This window comes from Mya arenaria, chromosome 12 (assembly GCF_026914265.1).
Source record: "Mya arenaria isolate MELC-2E11 chromosome 12, ASM2691426v1".
In the NCBI taxonomy this organism is placed as follows: Eukaryota; Metazoa; Mollusca; class Bivalvia; order Myida; family Myidae; genus Mya; species Mya arenaria.
In genome coordinates, this window is record NC_069133.1 from 17,883,058 (window position 1) to 17,907,135 (window position 24,078).

At 34.8% G+C, this 24,078-nt stretch overlaps 3 protein-coding genes and 1 long non-coding RNA gene across 5 annotated transcripts in view; 3 read left to right on the forward strand and 1 right to left on the reverse strand.

The window, feature by feature from the left end:
• The window catches only part of LOC128211226 (zinc finger and SCAN domain-containing protein 12-like), a 39,664-nt gene extending 27,888 nt beyond the window's left edge, over positions 1 to 11,776 (forward strand). Inside the window, exons 4-5 of one of the 2 annotated variants that reach the window (XM_052915778.1) lie at positions 6,734 to 6,885; positions 7,265 to 11,776. In XM_052915778.1, the coding sequence (XP_052771738.1) occupies positions 6,734 to 6,885; positions 7,265 to 7,541 (429 nt within the window). In that variant the 3' untranslated portion in view covers positions 7,542 to 11,776. Of the gene's footprint in view, positions 1 to 2,178; positions 2,322 to 2,608; positions 3,388 to 6,733; positions 6,886 to 7,264 lie in introns of those variants that run through there. The other variant, XM_052915777.1, reaches the window with a different exon arrangement.
• A 1,130-nt stretch (positions 11,777 to 12,906) lies between these two features.
• LOC128210998 (U3-aranetoxin-Ce1a-like) lies at positions 12,907 to 14,530 on the reverse strand. The gene is made up of 3 exons (XM_052915364.1): positions 14,467 to 14,530; positions 13,873 to 13,993; positions 12,907 to 13,185 (listed from the first exon to the last, which is right to left on the reverse strand). Exons 1-3 carry the CDS (start codon positions 14,515 to 14,517, stop codon positions 12,995 to 12,997), a joined length of 363 nt encoding a protein of 120 aa, XP_052771324.1. The 5' UTR covers positions 14,518 to 14,530; the 3' UTR covers positions 12,907 to 12,994.
• Positions 14,531 to 16,711: 2,181 nt separating this feature from the next.
• On the forward strand, positions 16,712 to 18,033 carry LOC128210947 (uncharacterized). The gene is made up of 3 exons (XR_008257174.1): positions 16,712 to 16,781; positions 17,444 to 17,572; positions 17,878 to 18,033. It is a non-coding gene; the product is annotated as an uncharacterized LOC128210947 (long non-coding RNA).
• Positions 18,034 to 22,587: 4,554 nt separating this feature from the next.
• Positions 22,588 to 23,705, forward strand: LOC128210225 (uncharacterized). The gene is made up of 3 exons (XM_052914433.1): positions 22,588 to 22,763; positions 23,174 to 23,303; positions 23,481 to 23,705. The coding sequence occupies exons 1-3, from the start codon at positions 22,686 to 22,688 to the stop codon at positions 23,678 to 23,680; spliced, it is 408 nt and encodes a 135-aa protein (XP_052770393.1). The 5' UTR covers positions 22,588 to 22,685; the 3' UTR covers positions 23,681 to 23,705.
• Positions 23,706 to 24,078: the final 373 nt, after the last annotated feature.

A 24,078-nucleotide genomic window follows, 5' to 3' on the forward strand; every position in this document is an offset into this window, starting at 1 on the left:
GAGCTGACCTTTACCTAATAGTCTACTCATATTCATGTTGCATTTGCCAGTTGTATATGAAAAAATAAAATACTTTCGAGATGACAGTTTTTAAGTTAACAATACATTACAGGTTTAAGTGACTTGTTCTTATGTAACATACAGTGTAAAATGGAAAGCACTGTATATATGTTTCACATATATGTAACAACATTATCGCTGATTATAAGTATGTATAAAGTAGGAAACATTAAGTTACAACTTGGTATGTACGAAAAGTAAATATATCATATTGCACCGTGCTATTGATGTTTACGCCAATTGTTAAATTCTTGCTATTGACTATTGTTCACTTTTTAACAATCCATTTATTACGGTCAATAGGAAATGTATGGTCCATAGTAACTGTTTTGAGTAACAAGATTTAAAGATTTCAATAAAATAGCGTTACTTGGATTTAACGATACGAATATGACCCCTTGAGTGAAAATAACAGATGACCGAGATCTTAGTATATTTTAATGTTATTTATGCGGCTGTTGACACAAATACACTACTAGTAATTGAATCATCATTGTTTGGTTAACTTTAATACTGAACGCTTCATACACGTTCATATTCAGTAATGCGCTGCTACTATTATAATGAACCACAGTTGCTTGAAGTTTTTACTTGACTGTTTGTTTGAATTTGTTAATTTTTACACCTCAACTTCCATTCCTTAAATGAACTGCCTTTCGGCAATTGCGCAACATCTTCGGATATGTTCGGATCGCAATTCATCGCATAACAATATACATGAAAACTATTGATCTTGTTAGTGTTTGTATTGTGTCAGCAGGTCCCGTAAAATATAAATTAACATTTTAGAAAGTGCAAAGTTGTTATATTTTAAACGTTTTGTTGCCAAAAGTGTTTCAATTTTACGTTTTAAAAAAAGTGATTTCAAGTGGTTGATCTTTTGGTAATCCGAAATGAAATGAAGTTTTTTTTAACGTTTCTTGAATAAAATAATGAACTAATGGTATAAATATAAGAAATAAATTGCGGGGTTGATGTCATTATCGGGTATATGAACGCAATTAGGCTGGTCAAAGTACGCGTAGAGTCCTTCGAACTCCACACACTTAGACCAGCCAAATTGCGTTCATACCCCGATAATGAGACCAGCTAAATTGCGTTCATACCCCGATAATGACATCAAACCCGCAATTCATTCCTTAAATGAAATGAGAGCCTATTTTACTTGTTAATTAGGCGCCATATTGACAGAGAGGGGGATGGCTACACTGGCGATAATAAATTGTTAGCTATGCAAAGAAAACAGTTGTACGCTTAGCATGGGCTTTATTTAGATATAATCGATATATTTTTGTTTGAATACTTACATACTTTTGCAAAGTCGGATAGAAGATAGCCTTTGCTGTTCGAGGTAGGACAAATCGTTGGGCTTACCTCTCTTTGGTAAGAGCACCATGCTTTGGCAAGGCAAACATGCGTACAATTAAAGCTATGAAAAAATACTGACCTCAGCCAGAGACATAAGTGAATATTGTTTCATTTGATGAATACAACATTCTTCGTAGAACTAATAGACCAACAAGTTTATGATCATATAACATTTCAACACAATTGATTGTATTTAATAATTATATTAACTTGAGATGGACGTAAATAATCTTTAACATTATAAGTCATGCTGAGCTACAGTCACTTGGCGATGTTTCATGATAGTTCATCCTCCACATAGATATGTAATTACAATATGCATTGTAACAAAATTTGAACAGTTTAAGGTTAATCTCATTCATTATTGAGCTTTGCCTTTTTTAAATCAAGGTAGAAATATTCATTCAGTGCGAAAGTTTCGATCTCGTGTTTATTTATTTATTTTAATTTTAATTATAACATAAAATTAATGTGGCAACTGAAGTGTTAAAGGTCTTGATTGCTTTGTTCTATATTTTCATAGTTTTTATAATGTATGTTACAGCCCTTAAAGTGTCTCTGTACATGAATGAACAATGCTGTAGTTTATTTAAAATTGTGTCCTGAGTTAAATTAATGCTAAGATGCTTCAAAAAGCTTTTTCCTTATATCACTGCTCAAACTTTACATTCCGAAAATAGCAATGTTTCGAAACCACGCACTACCCAAGTTGTTTTGTACCAATCGCTACCAGTATATTACATGTTTCAGGGAATGTTGTTGTGTCGAATTTGTGGGAAAGTATACAAGAATAGGGGAGCATTAAGTGTCCATGAGAGAAAGCACATAGGATCTGCTCCACACGAATGCTGTGGACTGAAGTTTTATAGTAAAAGCCACCTCAACCGTCACAGGTAGGCTGTTTTGTTTGTGCTGGTGACGGCCATTATCAAGTTCTTTTTTTGCTTCAGCAAAATAGTTGCATATACATTAGATAGTTATAAACAGACTGACAAGTCATGTACATGTACCATCAGCATCGGCAATAATGATATGCCAATGCCAATACTAAGTGAAAAACTACAAAAACAAGCTCAGTAGCCAAAAGTTTAATAAACATAAATGCATTTATGTAAGAAATTTGACTGTTTTGAGAAAAACTACAAAAAGATTCTGTAATAATTATTCTATCTTTTTTCAGAGGCAGTGCACATGGCCAGCCCAAGTCTTTCAAATGTTCTTGTTGTAATAAATGTTTTGCCACTGAAGGCGATTTATCATACCATGCAAGGATATTCCATAATAAAGCCAGGTTCATTTGTCACATTTGTGGGACACAATATTATGTAAAAAGAGACTTGGACGACCATTATGCATCTCACTACGGGGAGAAAAAATACAAGTGCACATGTGGAAAACAATTTGCGACAAGATCCGGTCTGTCTTATCACAAAAAATCTAAAAAATGTATAACACAACACTCACCGTTGTAGAGCTATTTTATGATAAAAAATGATTGCAGTATTATGAGAATGTTTGTATAGTTTGAGCATATGTTGGGCTTTATATTTATATATTTCTGCCATAACATATATTGAACGTTATTCGAAACATATGTATTTAATGATCATCATCATCATCATCATCATCATCATCATCATCAATATTTGCTCTTTCTAAGAACATTTTATGGTATATTTACTTCAGAAATAGTGAAAACAACTTATATGTAACTTTTATGAATAATGTAAACACATGTTGACGTTAAAGCATATGCTAGTGTTTTACTACAATCAATTGATAACAATTTGACGGTGTTCACATAGACAAAAGCGATAGTCAATTTCATGTTGTTCAATTTGCAAATGCAAGCAAAGATTAGAAATGTCCTAGAGCATCCTATATGTATGTTAAGTTTTATGTGATTTTGTTGTAAATAGATCTATGTGCTGTAATCCATACGTTTGTGAATACATTGATGTGTGCATTGTTCCTAATACAAAATAAACATGCAATTTCCACCTATGTTCTGTTTGAATTATTGATTTTTTTAAAAAAAAAAGAAGCACACAACTTCAGTGTCAAAGTTTTAAATTACGTAGGTGGTCAAAAACGAATTGCAGATTATGACAGAGATCGTCATAATAACTGCCAATATGACTGAGCCACTGTACACATGGTAGCTTAGTGGTTTTGCTAATTATGACATTAACACAGGAAAGGGACAGATTAGTGGTGATTTCTATTAATTAATAATCTTACATCATGTTTTTCGATTCAAGTTGTTTTCTATCACATACATGGCTTTGTAGTATACACTTTATTTATTGTAAACTGATTGTAAAGAAAGTATGTTAATATCGATGAACGTGTAGTCGTACATGAAAGCTCAGGAGGGGGCAGGGGGACGTTTTTCAGACCTAAGAAAACGCTTTAAAAACATACAGATGCAAAACATGTATTTGTTTTTAATAGTTTCAATCAGATTGAGATTTAAACTTGAAAGTGTGTGCATGGAAAGTTTAAGTCTTCCTGAATAAAGAACAAATGCGACGATTTAACACGGATTTAATTTTGGAAGGAAACGTGAAGCTTAATCTGAAGTTTCTGCTGTTACAGGTACATGGATTGATAGATAAAATGGGAAAGAAACAATAACATTCTTAAATATTTTATTCGGAAGTATGTGGAAAATGATGCCATAGAGAGCATTCATTTAAGGATTGATTCTTATTTGTATGCGTTCATGCAGTATGAATGCTCGGCCGCGATTTTGCATATCCATCAACCGCGCAAGCGGTTCTTGGAAAATATGCAAAATTAGAACATGTGCCCTGCTATATTTAGCAATAAAGTAGATCGTAGTTAGATCACTACGCGCGATGATTCACCAGCGCCCAATCAGAGCATTGCTTTCTTGCCAAACTCCGCCTACAAAGGTCACGAAAGGTCTACCGGTTCATGCAAAATGAACTCAATTTTTACCGTTCAGAAAATCAAGTACGAATTTAAATATAACGACGAAATACACGTTCGCATGGACCAGAAATTATCAATGAATGACTTGTGGCACGTAGTTGAACGTCAAACAATATCTGACGACACAAATGGAATCGCATGAATCATACCATTTTTTCAGACTGTATAGAGTCATTCGCTTGTAAATTGAGAATGAATACACAGAGAACATCTAAATGTGGCTCGGTTCTGGCTTCCATAACTTTAATGTAGATACAGTCAAACCTGTATTAAGTGTGTTTACAATGGTCAATAGATAAAAGCTAATGCATAGCATTAACAAAATACACCAACAATTAGTCAACAACTACATGTAAATTTTTAAATTGATTTTTTAAAGTAATCCGTCAATTTCGTTTGCTTAACTTCTGTCTCTAATTTAAAGTGTATTCACATTGAGCCGACATTATCATGTCAAGCATGCCACACTGTGAGTCAAAAACCATGGATACACATGTTCATTGAGTTCCTCGTTTCGTGTAATTTTCCTCTGTCATCCATTGTTAGCATAAGCAAGAAATGCATAAAGTAAATAGAAACTAAACATTCTTCAAAAACTTCATAGCTGGTATAACAACAGAACAATAATACTTTACACACATGAGGTAAGGACATGGATACGATTAATATCGAGGGTGTAAACCATAAAAATTGTAACAGGAAGAACATGTTAATTATACGAAATCATAATACTGCATAAAAATCACTGTGGAGGAGGAGAAGATCAGGAGGAGGTTAATAAAAAATCTCTGAACTTTGGTTCGGCAATCGCCCACGTCGAATTATTTCTCAGAATGGCTACAACCAAAAGCATTGGTTATGACGCGTCACGTGATGAACTCCAGTGAAATGATTGGTTAAAATAATAAACATTGCTGTTCTTACGGTTAATAAGATGACACCCAACTAATATTTAAATTAAGTCTTTAAATGAGTGTATGTCTTTCCATAAATTTTCATTTATTTTTTATGTTAACTACACATTTTAAGCGACACTCTTATTCGAAATCAATACATGCACATGCATAACAAACATAACTTTTGAGTGATTAACGTTCAACTTCTCACTAAATAATGCATTTATGGAAAATATTAATTATTGAGAACCTGATTGTAACCGTGTATTTGATAGCTAAAAAAGCAAAAATATTAACTGATTGGTGAATGATAAAGGATTTACTGTAATCTGCTATAGTCTCATAAAGCACAAATACCGTGCTTTCTGCACCTTTCTTTCAAACTCAACTCGGTATTCTTCATAAGCAGAATTGTTTTCGACATTTATTCATTATTTTTGGTATATCAAAACAATTGTTTTTATTGTAATTAATCTTATTTGGGAGTTAGAGCGCATCTCTGTTATGGCGTAACCCCCATACCAAAGTCAACCAATATCAGCTAATTACGATGATCCAATATATAAAACAAGGCATAAAAATAAAGAACTACAACATATTTAACACATATACATTAATAAATGAATAAAAACGATAAATACGTATATATCAAATATCTGTTAGATTTTTTTTATAATTCAAAATAGAAAAACTTACAGCAAAGTTAACTTTATATTTGAGATGTCAAAGGTAGGTATCATGTGGGTATCCTTTTCGCAAATATTGTCATCACGTGATAAAATTTGGACACACTCATGACCTTAATATGGAATGATGAGAATCGAATTTTTAAGAAGGTAAACAACTATCTATTCAGCGTTGTTGTTTTTTTGTTTTTTGTTTTTTTTTAAATGTGTTTACGACCTACATTTTACTTAATCACTCTTCCAACATTAATGACGCAACGCCATTGTCCCAGGATTGGTCAAGCGGTGACCTCATATTTTTCCATATTGCGTCACCAAATTTATATCGTATCAAAATGGTGTCTAATTTCCGATTCAGATGATTATTCTGATAAATAAATACAACATTTGAACATGTTAACAGATCGTCGACGTGATATATACGTGACGGGGTTAGTATATGACCCGATATGGTATATACAGGGCAACAGGAAACCATATCGGGTCACCAACTAACCCCGTAACTTGTTTGTGCGTAAGCTTATTTATACTCGCACTCGTTCTTTGCCCATTCAACGAGTGCTCCGATAAAATTGATACTCGTTTCTTTTAAATCCTCATGTTTTCCTAAAAATCTTGACCAACTGATTCTCGGATTTGAACATTTAATCAATTTGTCAAATTTCTGAAAGGAAAGTGTGATTGTACTTTTAAATGTATTTGTTGTGAGAGATTGTCAACTGATTGGATAGGAATATTAATTTTGTGTTATTCGTATACTTTCAGAATATGGAGACTCCTTATGTATGCAAAGAATGCGGGATGCCATTCAAAAACAAGAAACACCTCTTAGACCACGAAAGAAGGCATTCTGGCCAATCGCCATATCGTTGTTGCGGGAAGGGTTTTACTTCCCGTGCACATTTAACAAGACACAGGTTAGATTGAAGATATTTTCTTGCCGGAGTAATAATAATATACTGACTTAAATACTATGATTATGACTATTTATATAGAGGATTAGATTTGCTTTTGTAAGTCTGTGTTTGCAACGTTTGGTGGTTGAGTTGGGGATCGGGATGAGGTGGGGGTTTAGGGTGCGTTTCGCACATTATAATGTGGTCCTTGTTTCAGTGGACAAGGTCATTTTGAGTATTTTGTTTTATCGTCCTGAGAAATATGTTACACATCCAGGGACTCATTGCATGTTTGTAATGTTGATGAAGTTTCATTTAAATTTTCGAGTTTTTAATACATTATACTCAAGTACCAGATTGCGGGCATCCCTTATAACTTGTGACATGACATGTTTTACAGGTGCAGCAAACATGGCGAGACGAAATACCACGTTTGTGCAACTTGTGGCAAATCATTTGCTCTTGCAACGGACTTAAAGAGACATGAACTACGCGAAAGTGGCCAGTTGAAGCTAACTTGTGATGTTTGTGGGTTCAAATGTGATGATACGACCAATCTCAGCGACCATATGTCTGCTAAACACAGGGACATGACGCGTCACAAATGTTCACAGTGTCCCTCCGCATTCAAGTTTAAATCTGGACTCAGCAGGCACAATAAGGCGAAACACACCTAATCAGGACACATTTATTCTTTAGAATTGTCACCTGTCATATTACTTACGTTTAAGGTTGGCAACACATCATGGTGTAATACTTCAATCTACAAAAGTATACGTTAACATTCATAAGTCAAAATGTATCGCGGCTTTTTTTCGTTTAAATAATTTTAAGTATACTTTAGTTTTGAAAAAATGCAATGGTCTAATAAGAAGTGCATTCCAGTAATTTTGCCGAGTTTAAATAGCGTTTGGACGAATTTGTCATTAGCTCCACTGGCCGAAGGCCATGGAGCTTATGTCGTCACAGATTGTCCGTCGTGAGTTCGTGCGTGCGTGCGTGCGTAAACTTTTACTTTTAACGACATCTCCTCTGAAACTGATAAGCGGATTTTGACAAAACTTCACAGGAATGTTCCTTTGGTGGTCCTTTACCAAAATTGCTCAAATGGTTCCGGTCCATTGCACAATATGGCCGCCAGAGCTAAAAATAGCAAAATCTTTAAACGACATCTCCTCTGAAACGGTTCGGCAGATTTTGATGAAACTTGACAGTAATGTTCCTTGGGTGGTCCTTTATTAAAATTGCTCAAATGGTTCTGGTCCATTGCACAATATGGCCGCCACAGCTAAAAATAGCAAAATCTTTAAACGACATCTCCTCTGAAACGGATAGGCAGATTTTGATGAAACTTGACAGAATTGTTCCTTGGGTGGTACTTAACCAAAATTGCTCAAATGGTTCCGGTCCGCTGCACAACATGGCTGCCAGGGCAAAAAAATAGAAAAACCTTTAAAGAACATCTTCTCAGAAACCGATGATCAGATTTTGATGAAACTTTGCAGAAATGTTCCTTGGATGGTCCTTTATCAAATTTGCTTCAATGGTTTCGGTCCACTGCACAAGATGGCCCCCAGAGGTAAAAATAGAAAAACCTTTAAACGACTTCTCCTCAGAAACCGATGATTGTATTGCAATGAAACTTGACAGAAATGTTACTTGGGTAGTCCTTAACCAAAATAGCCCAAACAGTTCTGGTCTGCTGCACAACATGGGCACCAGAGCTAAGAATAGAAAAAAAAACGTTAAACTACATCTTCTCAGAAACCGATTATCAGATTTTGATGAAACTTTACATAAATGTTCATCGGGATGCCCTTTAACCAAAATTCCCCAAATGGTTCCGGTCCGCTGCACAACATGGCTGCGAGAGTTAAAAAATAAAAAAAAACTTTATACGACTTGTCGTCGAAACCGATGACCTTTTTTCGATAAAACTTGACAGAAATGTTTGTTTGGTGCTCCTTTACTCAAATTGCACAAATCATTTCGGTCCACTGCACAACATGGCAGCCAGAGCTATTAAAGTAAAAATTTTTTTTAAATAACTTCTCCTCAAAAATTGATGATTGTATTTCTATGAAACTTGACGAAAATGTTCGTTAGGTGGTCTTTGCTTGAACCTTTTGGCCAGTGGAGCACAGGCACTGATGTGCCTCTTGTTTTATTATTAATAAGATAAAAAGCAAAAAGTACGGTTACCAAATATCGATAGATGGCTGCTGTACTTATTGTGACTTTTTCGAGATTGTTAATATCTGTTTTCCTAGCAAGCAAATTTAATGACTTGTATTTGAATAATGTATCTTCTTGATGCTTTGTTATTTAAATCACCATTGAGAATAGTTGTCGCCTTTTTTGGATCTTCGACGGTAATAAACGGGCTGGTGTCGGCGGCGGAGAGCCCAATATTTGCTTTGATAACAGGAACAGTGTCATTTACATAAATAAGAAATAGCAAGGGACCTAGAAAATGAGCAACAATAAAGTCAAATGATATACACATAATAATGCAATAAAATTGCATCTAATTAGTGTTTATATGGCTTCATGGGGACAAAAATTAGTGGCCGTGGCCGCGTTAGACAGTTGGCCCCTTAATGCACGTACATTATATAGTAAAAACGTACGGGTGGAATTTGGAGTGGCCCGTTAAGGCAGGTGGCCATTTAAAGCAGGTGACCGTTCAACCAGGATTGACTGTAATACGTTTTTGTTGTTCCATCTTTCAAGCGTAAACCTTTATTTGCCACCTTTAAACATAGTTATTCGATTGTGTAAGTGAACATTAAATTTAATTGGTTAAGGATGCATTCTTACTCCCAAATAAGATTAACCATAATTTAGTAATATTGTTTTGATATTCCAAAAAGGATGTAGAAATGTCGAAAACGATGGTTCTTTTGAAGGATTCCGAGTTTAATCTGAAAAATGAACATTAAACACGGTATTTCTACCTTATGAGACTATAATAGACCACAGTAAATCTTTAAGCATTTACCAAACATTTAATACTTTTGTGCTTTCTGCTATTTAATACTCGGTTACAGTCTTGTTATCATTAATTAATATTTCCATAAATGCATTATTTAGTAAGTAGTTGAAGGTTTATCAGTCAAAATATATGTTTGTTCCGGTTTCTGTTTTTTTATTGCCCAAATGTTCATTCATACAAACATTTATAAATGACATAATTATATATGCATACCATTTAATACAAACCGTTATACTAAATAATATCAATGTGAACAAATAAATATTGATCTAACTCTTTGTTTGAAAATTTCTATTAGCGTTTGGGACTTGTTTTCAAATAAAAAAGGTAGACAAAAAAAATAAATAAAAAAAATGGGAGAGGTGGTGTGTATTTGATGTTTCGGAATAGTGTTCCTAATATAAATGTTAAATTTAAAAATGAAAAAAAACACCTACTAACTTTAAAAAAACCTACTTGCTTTAAAAGAGTGGATCTTATAAAGTACAGTTCTTTGGTGGATATTTCATTCAAATGCGCTTTTACAATACTACTATACACTGGAGCTGTTTTACTAAGATAATAAGTGTTCTAATTGTTGCCATCGTCTATTATAGGTGTTGATTTTATTCTTCATTGTTGCTATTGTTTTCTCTATTTTTAGTCGTTTATTGAGATATTGGACAAACATGGCACATGTTGGTATTTTTCCTTCACATTTTGATTTAAAAATAAAATATTTTCCTAGAAGTATCATAAAATTTACTTGATAACCAAATTTTTCATTGTTTGGCATTAAATCACAAAAGCTAATGGTTTTATATGATAGTTCTCTAAAGCTCACTTCATTGAAAGAGTTTGTTATGAATGTTCTAAATTCACCCCAAAACGTCTGCGAAATATGACATTCCCAAAACATATGAATGTTTGAGTCGATGTTCATTACACAAAAATCACATAACCTTGATGCAACAATATTGTACGTGTAAAGCTTATCATTGTTTGGAAGGATATTCATTATGTATTTATATTGGAATTCCCGAAGTTTCGTATCTATTGTTAGTTTAAGCGCCTGTGTGTACACATTTTTCCATTGTATAGAGTTAAGATCAAATTGAGATTCCCAGTTTTCTTCTCGAGTTCTATTTTCAGGTTTAAGTTGTATAATAAGATTCTTGTAGACTAGTTTACTAATTTTTGTATTTTCCTCCATTTTATCTACAAAGTAAGTTGGTGTGTTATATGATATGCCTTCATTTTTCAACCGGAATTTCCAGTCATCAGGAATACTGCTGATTAAAGCATGGTATTTCAAAAAATCGTGTGTACCAAGATCGTATAGTCTCGATAAGTCGTTAAAGTCAAAAAGTTTTTTTTCTGTAGTCATACAAATGTTCGACATATTTTAGACCCCTATTATGCCATTCTTTGTAAAAAAATGTTTTATTATTAGGGAGTTTTATTTTGCTGTTGTTCCATATAATTTCTTTTGCTACGATCGCAGTATCCGTCTTATATGTAAACGATGCCCATGATTGTATGACTTCTGTGAGAAAAACAGATTTTAATTTAAGATTTTGAGTGCTTTTCGGATCCATACAACTTTTAAAAATTAGATCTTCTCCAAACTGTTTGGTCATTTGCATATATAATTTAACCCATATAGATTGTTTGTTTAAAACAATTCTTTTTACCCAGCTTGCTTTAATTGCTTTGACAAAAATAGATATATTGAGCATTTTTAAACCACCATTTTCATATTCTTGAATTATTTGATTTCTTGATATTTTATCGGGTTTTCCATTCCATAAGAATTTGTACATTTTGTTTTGTATCATTTTTAAACATGTCTCAGATGGTGTTTCCAAGACAGTTAGTGGGAACAGAAGTTTTGGGAACGCAAACGTTTTGATTACAGTGATTTTGCCAAGTAACGAAAGATTCCATTTTTTCCGTTTGTTATACATGTGTATGTATTGATTTTGAATAAGAGTGTAACTTTAAACTGACTTATTTCATACGGAAAGTTTTCATCTTGCGGTAATTCCTCGTACGCATGTTGCCAAGATGGTCCGCACTGTTGTGCATGGCAATGAACGACAAGCGCGAGTTATTCGATGGTTTAAAAGAAGAAGCTTCGAATGGAGAAGCTTTTTAAAAGTTTAAACCACACGCATTGTCAACCCGAACAACATGCGTGAAACGACGACACTAGATCTACATCAAACAAGATATTCCGACCACCCCACTAGATCTACACCAAACTAGATATTCCGACCACCCCACTAGATCTACATCAAACTAGATATTCCGACCACCCCACTAGATCTACATCAAACTAGATATTCCGAACACCCCACTAGATTTACATCAAACTAGATATTCCGACCACCCCACTAGATCTACACCAAACTAGATATTCCGACCACCCCACTAGATCTACACCAAACTAGATATTCCGACCACCCCACTAGATCTACATCAAGCTAGATATTCCGACCACCCCACTAGATCTACATCAAACTAGATATTCCGACCACCCCACTAGATCTACATCAAACAAAATATTCCGACCACCCCACGTCAAAGGGCTAGTTATACGTCGAGGAAAAAGTTCATTAAAGTGTGACAGAGATTATGCGCAAACACATAGTGGCAACGCTGCTCATGGACGGATGTGTCCGCAGCGAAAAATAACGGAAACGGATGTGCATCAAGCGTTAATGGAAAGCCTGTCAACGATTATTATGATTAGTCTAGTGTAATGGCACAAACACTATGCATGCTTTATATGCGAATAAAACTCGTAGACAACAGCAATAATACGAGTAAGCTCAATGACAGTATAACCGTGGCACACCCAACTATCTTGGACAGTCCGTCAGTTCATATTTAGCGTCAGTGCGACGTGATACTACATGCCATCCTCTGATTTGCGCCGATCATTACTTAACTTGATAGCCAACGTTTCAAAGACAAGTCTTTTGGCAAACGACAATATATACCTCCACTTTATAAACAATCTATAATAGTATCAGATAACAAAAAGGTACGAGGACAATATAAGCAAATTGTCAGTTGTATTTTATTGCGGAGTTGAAGGCTTGAACAAAATTAAATTCAATCAAACACCTTTGAAAGTAGTTGTGTCAACCATTATGTATGTTTAACGCATTCGTAAGAGCCGGGGCCCGGGTAGTAGAGCGTCCTAGGAATAAGACGGGTGGGCACGGTTGTAGAAAGCCAAACAAACTCACAGGACATGCCCGGGCCGCAGCTGCATCTGTTGTTCATCTTCTCAAGGGGAGAGCAGGCCATACCTTCGGACTTGTAGTCCTCACATACGCCTAAATGATTAAATAATTATCAATAACAATAATAATAATAATAATAATAATAATAATAATAATAATAATAATAATAACAAAATAATAATAATAAGAATAATAATAATAATAATAATAATAATAATAATAATAATAATGATAATAATAATAATAATAATCACACGCATACACGCACGCACACACACAAACACACACACGTCTGAACAGTCTCATGTAAAAGTATATTTAAACAATAATAATAAAATAATAAAACATCAGCGTAAAAGGCACACGCAGTTTGGTCAGTGATATAACTTTTATTATCATTCGGAACACCTCGGCCATCTTCCATCGAAAACAACCTCAGATTTATATGGACGGTTTACAATGTCAGAAATCTTTATATATAACTACACTGCAAGTAGATCACGTAGTAATTTCAATTCAGCAGTGAAACTTTATGACTTTCCTCTTGGGAATCTTAATCATTTATGAAATAAAACACTTCACTAGCAATCAATTTAAACTAAAATTTACAAAATACACGTTATCACTACAATTAAGTAATATATTATTGAACATTTTACGAACCACTTCTATTGATAAACCGGCATACCTCCGATGTTGTTTTCGATGGAAAATGACCGAGGAGTTCCGAATGCTATTATCATAAATACCAATACAAATGTATGAAAATATCTAACTGACCCAAGCCAAATCTTGATGTTGTCGGAAACAATAGGCGCTTCTTGCTGACTATGAAAACCTCTGGCTCGATATAACAACACTGGTTGCTTGCACAGTTGCTGTCCTTCGTGCAAACAGTCGCCTGAAAGTATCAACTCTTTTCTTGAATATGAGGTTGCTATAATGGCATATAACTGCAGTAAGATAACCTGTTAGCGTTCGGGAATTGTTTTGTGTTAACCACTTAATTTTAGCGATAATTATCTAGCTATCTAGTTATTATTCTTGTTACCTTTTTGGTAAGATAAAACTCATTAGACTAAACCCAGGCTTGAAAGTGTCCAGAACTGCCACCTTTTAACTTTACGACACTAACATGCCACCTTTTAACTGTACGACACTAACATGTTAACTAGTTATGGTTTGCGATTTCCACTAAGTAAGTAACACACTAACTGGTTAACGTAGTAAGACGATGGTTATGGTTATGGTTAACACGAAACAATTCGGGAACGCTATCAGGTTATCTTACGGCAGTAATATGCCAACATAGTATAATCTTCCTTTGTTAAATTTGTCCAATCTTTAAGCAGTAATATAAATAAAAAATCTTACATATGCATAGTCAGCAACAGCAACTAAGGCAATAACACACAAAGCGTTCATGATTTCAACGTACTTATTCGCGATCGTATCGAAAATGAAGCGACGCACGAAATTAATCTCTTTAAATACAGTGTCATATCGATGTGGACTAAACGAACCTGAACGGCATTTCTTAAAGTTTGTACTTAAGGTTTAGATAAAAAGTAGAGTATCATCATATCAGAATTCGCTGTAAACTCCATTTAGAATATAACCTTCATTTCAGACAATAAAATTGCAGAAAGTTAATCATTAAGCACTAGGCTTTATCATTAAGAATTTCAATTTTCGCAGGTCCGCCTAATACGACTCACCCGATACACATTGCCAGCCTCAGATTTTATGTGCACAATGTGTTAGCCAATGAGATAGTATTGTAAGGCAGTTAGATGACTTGAAGTAATATTTTAATGAAAGGGCCCGTTTGCTACGCTTATTTCGCTAAATCTTAATTATTAAATTCTTACTTTATGTCATTCAACTATTACGTAGAAGCGTAATAATAACAAACTAAACCCTGCGACTCCTTTTTTGACATTTTTAAAAACCCGAATGCCAATTCATAGTGTGACTGCTGGATGGGTTATTGATATATCTATTTCCAGTGTCGTTTAAAAATATCCGATACACAATAAGACGAAATTTTGACGCCTAGTGTCCCTATAATCATGGCGGGCAGTCATAAGCACCAGAACATATTTTTTGCGTTGAAAATGCTCAAACGGGTCATGGCAGTGCCAATGATTGGAAAATGGACGTCAACAGTGAGTATGGTTTCTATTTTTAGAGGTTTATACGAGTAAAATTAAATAAATAAGTAATAGTTAGATGACATGAAGTGAATTCTGAATTATTAAGAATGGGCGGAGTGAGCGTAGCGAACGAGTCCTTAATTATTAAGAATTCACTTCATGTGATCTAACTGACTTAGAATACAACCTCATTGGCTGATACATTGTCAACGCAAAATCTCACGCAGGGAGTGAGTATCGGGTGATTGACAGTAGGCGGACCACTATACACGGGCGAAAGTTGAAATTCTTAATGATTAAGTCCACTATTTAATGGTTGCCTTTCTGCAATTTCATTGGCGTAAATTGTAGGTTGTATTCTAATCGGGGAATGTAGCTCCAAATTTGATTGAAAATATCTATAAATATTTGGGTTACCACCTTGTTACGGTCAGTGAAAAGAAACAACCTTATCTGTATGTCGGTGCATCAGACGAAGTAGTTCTTAAACGTTTAAATAATGGTATTTATTGATTGTAGTGATATGACATGTATTTTGAATTACTAAGTTTAAATTAATTGCCAATGAAATGTATAATTGCATAAGTAATGAAGTTTACCAAGAGCAAATTCGTTATGCTTAACGGCAAAATTGAAATAACTACGCTATCTGGCTCAAGACCACAGTTATCTGCCCCCCGTTGATCCGGATGTTAATACAAAAAAAGAGTGCTTGTGTTCAAGTATCAATATTTTATTAAAAATGAATGAAAAAGAAGCAAAAAATGTTCTTTTTGCAGAGAACTTGACTGAATTTGACACTCTATTGCAGAAATTGATAGTTTTCAGTGTAAATATTGGAAAAATCATATAGCTTGTGGAAGTCTGAAAATTAGTTGTTTATAGCCGATTGACTCCTTGGCGGAAGGGTTCTGTATTTGAACTCAATTTTGACAGTCGGGTCAATGGTCAACATGGTGTTTTCTTGTGATTATATTTTGTGTCTTGAATTGTTCTAGAGATGCCATGTCCTTGTTTTTCAATTGGGATGTGTATAAAGTCAAAAGCCAGGTTAGTGTCTATATGAAACATATAGTAAAAAATAACTGTGGTCTCACGCCTGATATAGAGGAAGCTTTAGGAGGGGTGGCCTATTTTAAATTGTTATAAATTCTTAATTTATACAGCTATCTGGTTGAAATTTGGCCAGTTGACAGTGCTTAGCCATAGAATATTGGTGTTTGAGTATGAAATTTTAAAATCTTATATTACATAATATAAATTAATAATATATAATTCTCTTATATATTTTGACATTTTTAAAAAATAAACTACTTTCACTTTCAATTTAATGTTTGAAAATAGCTCCAAATAATGGTAACTAATGAATGAAAGCCTCACTTTCAATTCCAAAGTATAATGAAGGGATTTTTAAACATAGGAAGCAGACCCAGGAGGAACTGTTGAAGAACAAGCCAGACAGCCCCCCCCCCCCCACCAAGCTGCCCACCAGAGGCCAAGCTGTACTTGGTGTTTGCCAACATGCTGTAATTTGTAAGTACTTCAAGATTATATAATGGAAAATTGTATCCAAACTGAAGTACAAAGTGAGTAAGTTTGGTCATATAAGCCCATTGAGACTGTTTGTTCCATTCTTAAATGAATTTCTTTCATGTTGTCAATCATTTCTGATGTGGCTTTGATAATAATATTATTTTCTAATGAAACTGCTGACTTGTATCAGTCTTTGGTCTGAATTGTGCATCTATTCACACATTTTGTTTGTTCTTTTAAGCTTTTAAGCAAACATTACATTAATTACAAATTCTATAAGCAATTAAACAAAACTTACTGCACATAGGATGCAGAATGATGTTTTATTTAGTGTGCATATGATTTTCAGCTTATGGACAAGAAAACATCTACTTCAACAATCACAGCAACACAATGAGATCCCAATTTTAAAGAAATAATGCCACCTTTCATTAAATCATTAATTCATTCTATCAATCATTCATACATATTCATTAATTCATACATTTGTTCTGATAATTCAGTTTATTCATTGAAAAACTTGACATTTCTCAAGGCAAAAGAAATAAAAAAATGAGCAGCTTTCATAAAGAATAGAGCCTTTTCCCTTCATGCATTAAAAAACACAACCTTAATACATTATAAATGTTTTAAAAACCCTAATTTTGTGCTTATTTTAATAGCCAGCCTGGTTGCTGTAGCCACAGAGGAATTTTCAAGGACAAGAACCAGTGCTGGTAAAACTGTGGTCTCGTGTGGTTTTCCATACCGGCTCTCGGCAAGGATTTTCAAGAAAGGAATATCATCTCCAAGTAAGAAGAAATTCTAAGCATGTCTGGTTTGAATGCTTTCAAAATGCATCTGGGTACTCAATAAGATGAGATTTACCTTTGAGTTGTTAAAAACTGATTGCAAAATGTCCAAAAGACTATATATTTATTAAATCTGTCCTGAAAATCTTTGAATTCATGAACTTTTCTGCATATTTATCACATTTAAGACTATATTAAAGGTTGTGTATGCCTCAAATGAGTGTTTACAGGCCTTTTTCAAACTTTAACAATAGTGGCAGATAGTTTTATTTGTGTAAAACATTGCTTTTGTGTCTTGCTTGCAGATCATGATGTGCCAATAAGCTCCAGTTAGCTGTGGCCTTTTCCCCAGGCGGTAGTCCTGCAATCTGAATCCAGGAGATGCAGCTCTGAATCCAATATTTCAGAAGAATGAAGATGTTAGTCAACTCTGTAGTACTTGTTTGTGTGTAAATGATTCCAATGAGTGGGATTTATAGCAAATCAGGTGTAAATAAGCATCTTATAGACAATGGTGAAGTGCTGTACTCTGAATTTAATGCCAAATCTAGCCTTCAAAACAGATTCTTATAGTATTTTTATTTTTAAAAATGGGCATAATAATGCTATCTCTGCATTTTCTACATCATGTAGCCACCTCATACATGAAAACACTAGCAGTTGTCATGAATCTTTAAGTTTTGGTGGGTTTTTTTTGCCATTTTCTTTGTTGCGCCATTTGTCCCGGAAGCCAACAATTTGGCATATAGTGTTGTTTAGACTGTCTATTAACACATGATCACTAAATTTCTTGTGTTAAACTGAACAGTTCTGTTACCTTTGTATATAACTGGACCAGAAAAGCAAAATTTTGACAAGTTGAGGCATTTCAGTTTGGCTCTTTGTCATTTTTTATATAAAACACTAAGCCGATGAAGTGGAAAAACCTAATTTTGCTTAGAAAAAAATCTTAAAAGAGTAGGCAGGCCATTTTTGTGGTGTTGTTCTATAGACACCATTGAAAGCTACAAGGAAAACTTTACTTGGTCAAGTTATTCCAATACATAAGGAAATAATGGCTCTTCAAAGGTTTGCGGCTTAACATTTGAGGGAAATGGCTGTTTCTGCTTTTTATGAAAATACCACAGGTGCTAATACTTGTCTGATTCATTGAGTGTTTGATATATCATTGCCAAACTTTCAGTATGTGTTGCATATAGCCTGCAGCTGAACATTAGGAGTTTTGAAGTCTGTTTCTGAAAAATAATTTGGCTCAAGACCACAGTTATCTGCCCCCCGTTGACCCCCCGTTGACCAAGATCCGGATGTTAATACAGAAAAAAAGAGTGCTTGTGTTCAAGTATCAATATTTTATTAAAATTGAATGAAAAAGAAGCAAAAAATGTTCTTTTTGCAGAGAACTTGACTGAATTTGACACTCTATTGCAGAAATTGATAGTTTTCAGTGTAAATATTGGAAAAATCATATAGCTTGTGGAAGTCTGAAAATTAGTTGTTTATAGCCGATTGACTCCTTGGCGGAAGGGTTCTGTATTTGAACTCAATTTTGACAGTCGGGTCAATGGTCAACATGGTGTTTTCTTGTGATTATATTTTGTGTCTTGAATTGTTCTAGAGATGCCATGTCCTTGTTTTTCAATTGGGATGTGTATAAAGTCAAAAGCCAGGTTAGTGTCTATATGAAACATATAGTAAAAATAACTGTGGTCTCACGCCATCTACTGCAGCGTAGTTTAATCTAAAGAATTTTGACATTGTAAGCCGGTCATATACATCCGGGATTGCTTTCGATGAAAAATGGTCGAGGGGTTCCGAATTGTACCGATTAGTACTTTCTGAGGGTTTTCCCTGTGTTTTCTTTGGCATGCTTACACCACAAAGCACTGAATCAAGTACATAAATATATTATTTGGAGAACCGCGAACGTATTTGTTTTTGTTATGACTACATGCATATTCACTCGTGTTTGTTTGTCAATTGCGATAACACGTTTCTACTGTCACGGAAAAAAGACTTTTTTTTCAAAACAATCTTATCTTGCAGTTGGGACTTTATTAAGGTCGACGACGGAATAAGTTGTTTAAAAATACGTAATTGTACTACAGTACAACAAGTCAACAAGAGCTTCAATGCATAATTTCAATCGAAGTTGGATGTGCAAATATACATTTTGTAGAATGAACAGCTTCCTGTTAGTTATTATTAACTGTGTGGTAGTATTGGTTGTAGCAGAGGTATGATTCAATTAAAAGATTATTCTTATAACAATCTTGTATATGTGTGAAATGTTCAGGAACATGCTATTTATCTAATGATATTTGAAGACGATCAAATATGTTACTTTAAAACAAGAATTGTAAGATTAAGTCATACAGGTCAACCTCTTTTTTGTTCGAATATAGTGGGTTTTTTTGGTAAGCATACGTAAAAGTTCTAATAAAAAATACCTGCTCTGAAAAGAAACAACATATATTTATTTGAGACGTAACTTATATATACGCAGTTAGGAAAAGCAGGACGAATTCTAGAGTTTTATTGAACAAGAACACATACATACACCATGATGCTACGCTTAGAACTGTGAAAACAGTCTATTTGGTAAAACTCATTATGGATACATTCAGGCGACTGCGTGTATGGTAGACAGCGACTGTTCGAGCAACCATTGCTGTTACATCAACCCAGGGTATGAGGTTATGGAAAAACGCCAGTTCCTTCTGGCATTCCCAGGACAACACGACACAGGTTTGTTGAGACTCTCCCTTCGATTGGAATTACAGGTGTATTGGTGAAATGAGTATTAAGCCGACCGTCATAACAACAAAAGCGATGTTATACTTGGGATATCAATTTGTATAGAATAACTTTACTTGAGGATCGTTCGGTGCATTAAATAGATGGTGTGCATGTTCTGCAGGTTCGACCAGAACATGAGTATTGCTCCCCGCTGGAAAAGGCCAACGGTCACTGTGGGTGTTCAGTAGGAACATCGTGCCAGTTGGTTTCATCTACAACGAGGCTCGCTTCACTGGTTCAGGGTCGCAAGCGTGATGAGTATTAACTTGGTCCCGGTTCTTTTAAGTGTGTTGCTGCATAATTTAAAGATTGCATTTAAATCGTACTGTATCGTAATTTATTTACCTCCTTAGTGTTTAAACCCCTAGGGTTTTAGCTGAAGGGTTATGGGAGGTTGCACCCAGTCCATTTTCAGAAGCATCCTCCTGCCCTCATGGAGACCAGCATGTGCACTCTTCTGCCTCCATAGAATTGACTGCTCAAGACAGTCAAATTTTGCTTTTGTATTGTCTATATACACACTTTACAATCTGGCAGTTGAAACCTAATTTTACTTTAATTTCTAACATTTTCTGCCAAATTCATAATGTTCAAGTTCTTCTGTGCCCGATACACTTTGACCTTTTTATCTCTTGCACCTTGTCCCTTTTCTGAAGCATCCTGTCCTTTTTTTTATCCTGGCTAAAACTCTAAAACCCCAAATGAACGCATGGTTCACTGACCATTCCCAGGCGGTAGGCCGGACATTTGCTTATGAATTCAATCGATGTACCTGAGTTATATGTGTGGGGTTCTGTTTGAGTTAAATAAGTGTGTGTGTTTTTACGTTCATCGTGTTTCTCCTTTACTGTATGTTGGGCCGTGTCTTTATACCTTTACACATGTCTTTCGAATGTGTCTGGCTAGTCGACTTGTCCCTGTGTTTTTCATTGTAATAATTGTATATACTAAATAATTTAAGTTTGATTGTAAAAACAATTAAAAGCTGCTATGAATCGATATCGAGTCCGTTAACTTAGTAAATACCAATACTGGTGTCCTCTCTGAGGGGCCATTCAATAGAACTGTGGTGGGGATCGTGCCCAAAACCTCTTCAGGTGTTGTGTATTGCCAATTGTGTTTTTACATTTTATACGATAAAAGTTGAGAAAACCCCTTAATAAAATAGACGCAAACTGTTCATTAAAACAAGGAGACTATGGGGTGATTCCAGCAGTCATAAATGTAAGATTGATCTTAATAAAAACAATACAATTACATGGAAAAGCCCAATTACCTAAATGTGAATAATGTCCTGTTTAAACGCACAGTAATAATAATGACCTACACTTAACAAGAGACACGACGCTACCAGACAATTAACATTACACAACTACCAAAATATTGTCATTAGTAAATATTCAGAATTTATATTTACACACAAAGCATTCATTTACGTTTATTTGTAAAGACAGTTGAAAGCTAATATAAAGCGATACCGTGTCCGTTTCCTGATTAGAACCTATGCAGTATAGGTTAATATTGAACTTAGATAGATCCAAGGACAGTAGCTAATCGGATTACTTGTTGTCAATGACTGACCACTAGAGTGAATAAAGTCGGTGAAGTTTGACCACAAGATTGACTTAAGTCGCATACAGAATACCACCACTGATACAGATCGAGCCAACAACCTCTTGAAATGTCATTTATCGCCATATTTTCTAAAACAAATTGTTTTGAAAGTGTCAAAGCTAAAACCATAAAAACTACAGGGACAAGCCCATCAGTTACAAATGTAGGTTTGAGGTTAAGGAGACAATGGAAACTACAAGGACGCTAGGAGCCCAGTAGCTAAACTCTAAACAACGCACTGTTTAAGAGTACAAAGGCCCGGGACAAACTCAACCAACCATACAGCGCCACAAGACAATAAACATTACTCTAAAAAATACAAAAAACTCTCAATATATCACGACGACCTCCCTAGCTCGCGCAGGCAAAACACACCACAAAACAACAAATAATAATATGTTAAAAAACCAACTTGTACTAAACGAGATACACACATAGGAAAACAAAAAATAAAATGTGATTGTTATTGTTCTGACTACATGATTATTCACTTGTTTTTGGTTGCTTATAGAGACCGTTATTTTAATTGTAACGTAAACTATCCTTTATTTGAAAGTTCAAAAGTTTACAGTCAAAACAATCTTATCTCGTAGTTAGGACTATTATCAGGACGCCGATGAAATAAATTGTTTCAAAATACGTACTTGAACAACAGTTTAACAAGACAACAAGAGTTTCAACGCATTATTTCAATCGAAGTTGGATGTGTAGATATACATTTTGCAGAATGAAGAGTTTCTTGTTAGTAACCACTTGTGTGGTTATGCTGGCTGTAGCAGAGGTATGATTTTACTTAAAAAACATTCTTATGACCGGCAGTGTTTGAATCAACGATGAAAATCGAGAAAATGCACTAAGATCTTCGATATATCGGAAATGTTCAGGAACATGCTATTACTTTAATGATAACTAAAGACGATCATCAACAACAAATGGTTAAGGCGTATTGGTCATACTCTTATTGTACTAAAATATTGTTTTTTCATTAGCGTTCACATAATGTAAATAAAGCATACCTACAAGAAAGAAAAACAACATATTTTTTGTTTGATAATACAAATTTGAATGAAGGGTAACATTGAAATCTTGAGTTGGATTGCTCAAGAATACATTCATACGCCCTGTGGTTATGCTTAGAAGTGTAAAAACGGTCTACATGTATTTGGAAAACAAATTTGTTGAAACTTTCAGGCGACTGTGTGTAAGGTGAACAGCGAGTGTGCGAGCAGCCAGTGTTGTTACATCAAGCCAGAGTTTGAGGTTGTCAGCAAAAAACGTCAGTCCCTTCTGCCACTCCCAGCAACAGGACAACACGACACAGGTTTGTTGCGACTCTCTCTTCTTTTGTAATAACAAGTGTTTTGGAAATCGGCAAACTAAGTATTAAGCAGATCGGTCATTACACAAACTTTAATGTACCTCACAAAAAATGTATAGAGCTACTTTACTTAAATAATCGCTCGGTGACTTAATCATGTGTCTTGCATATGCTTTACAGGTGTCTGCGAAAACTACCGACCTGAACATGACCTTTGCTCCCCGCTTGAAACGGCCAACGGTCACTGTGGGTGTTTAGTAGGAACATCGTGCCAGTTTGTCCCAGCACCATCTACAACGACGCTCACTTCACTGGTTCAGGGTCGCAAGCGTAAAATCTACTATCCAGGCCCCGGTTCTTACCAGTGTGTTGCTGCATAAATTTAATGATTAAATTTTGATAGTATTTATTGTACTTTAATGACCTGTTTATGTTTATAAATTACGTCCTTCTAAAGACGATGGAAGAACTCGATGTGCAAAAATATTTTCTTGCTTCATATTAAAGGGCGGTATAAAGTATCCCAGGGCGCTTTGTGGGCATCCATTGTGTACCGTTTGGCCCACACATGTGAAGGCCATGTGAAGGCATGATGTCGGATGGCAACCTCTGTCGGCTAGTTCAAGCCCAGGCTTAATATTGCTTAATCATTTGATGCAGACCTGGATCACAATATTGTGACGTTAAAATAGTACAGAGGTTTCAATGATCTACTAAAAAATACTTACTGTTTTGAGGATACTCCCAATTCTTCGGAACACCTCGACAATTTTTCATC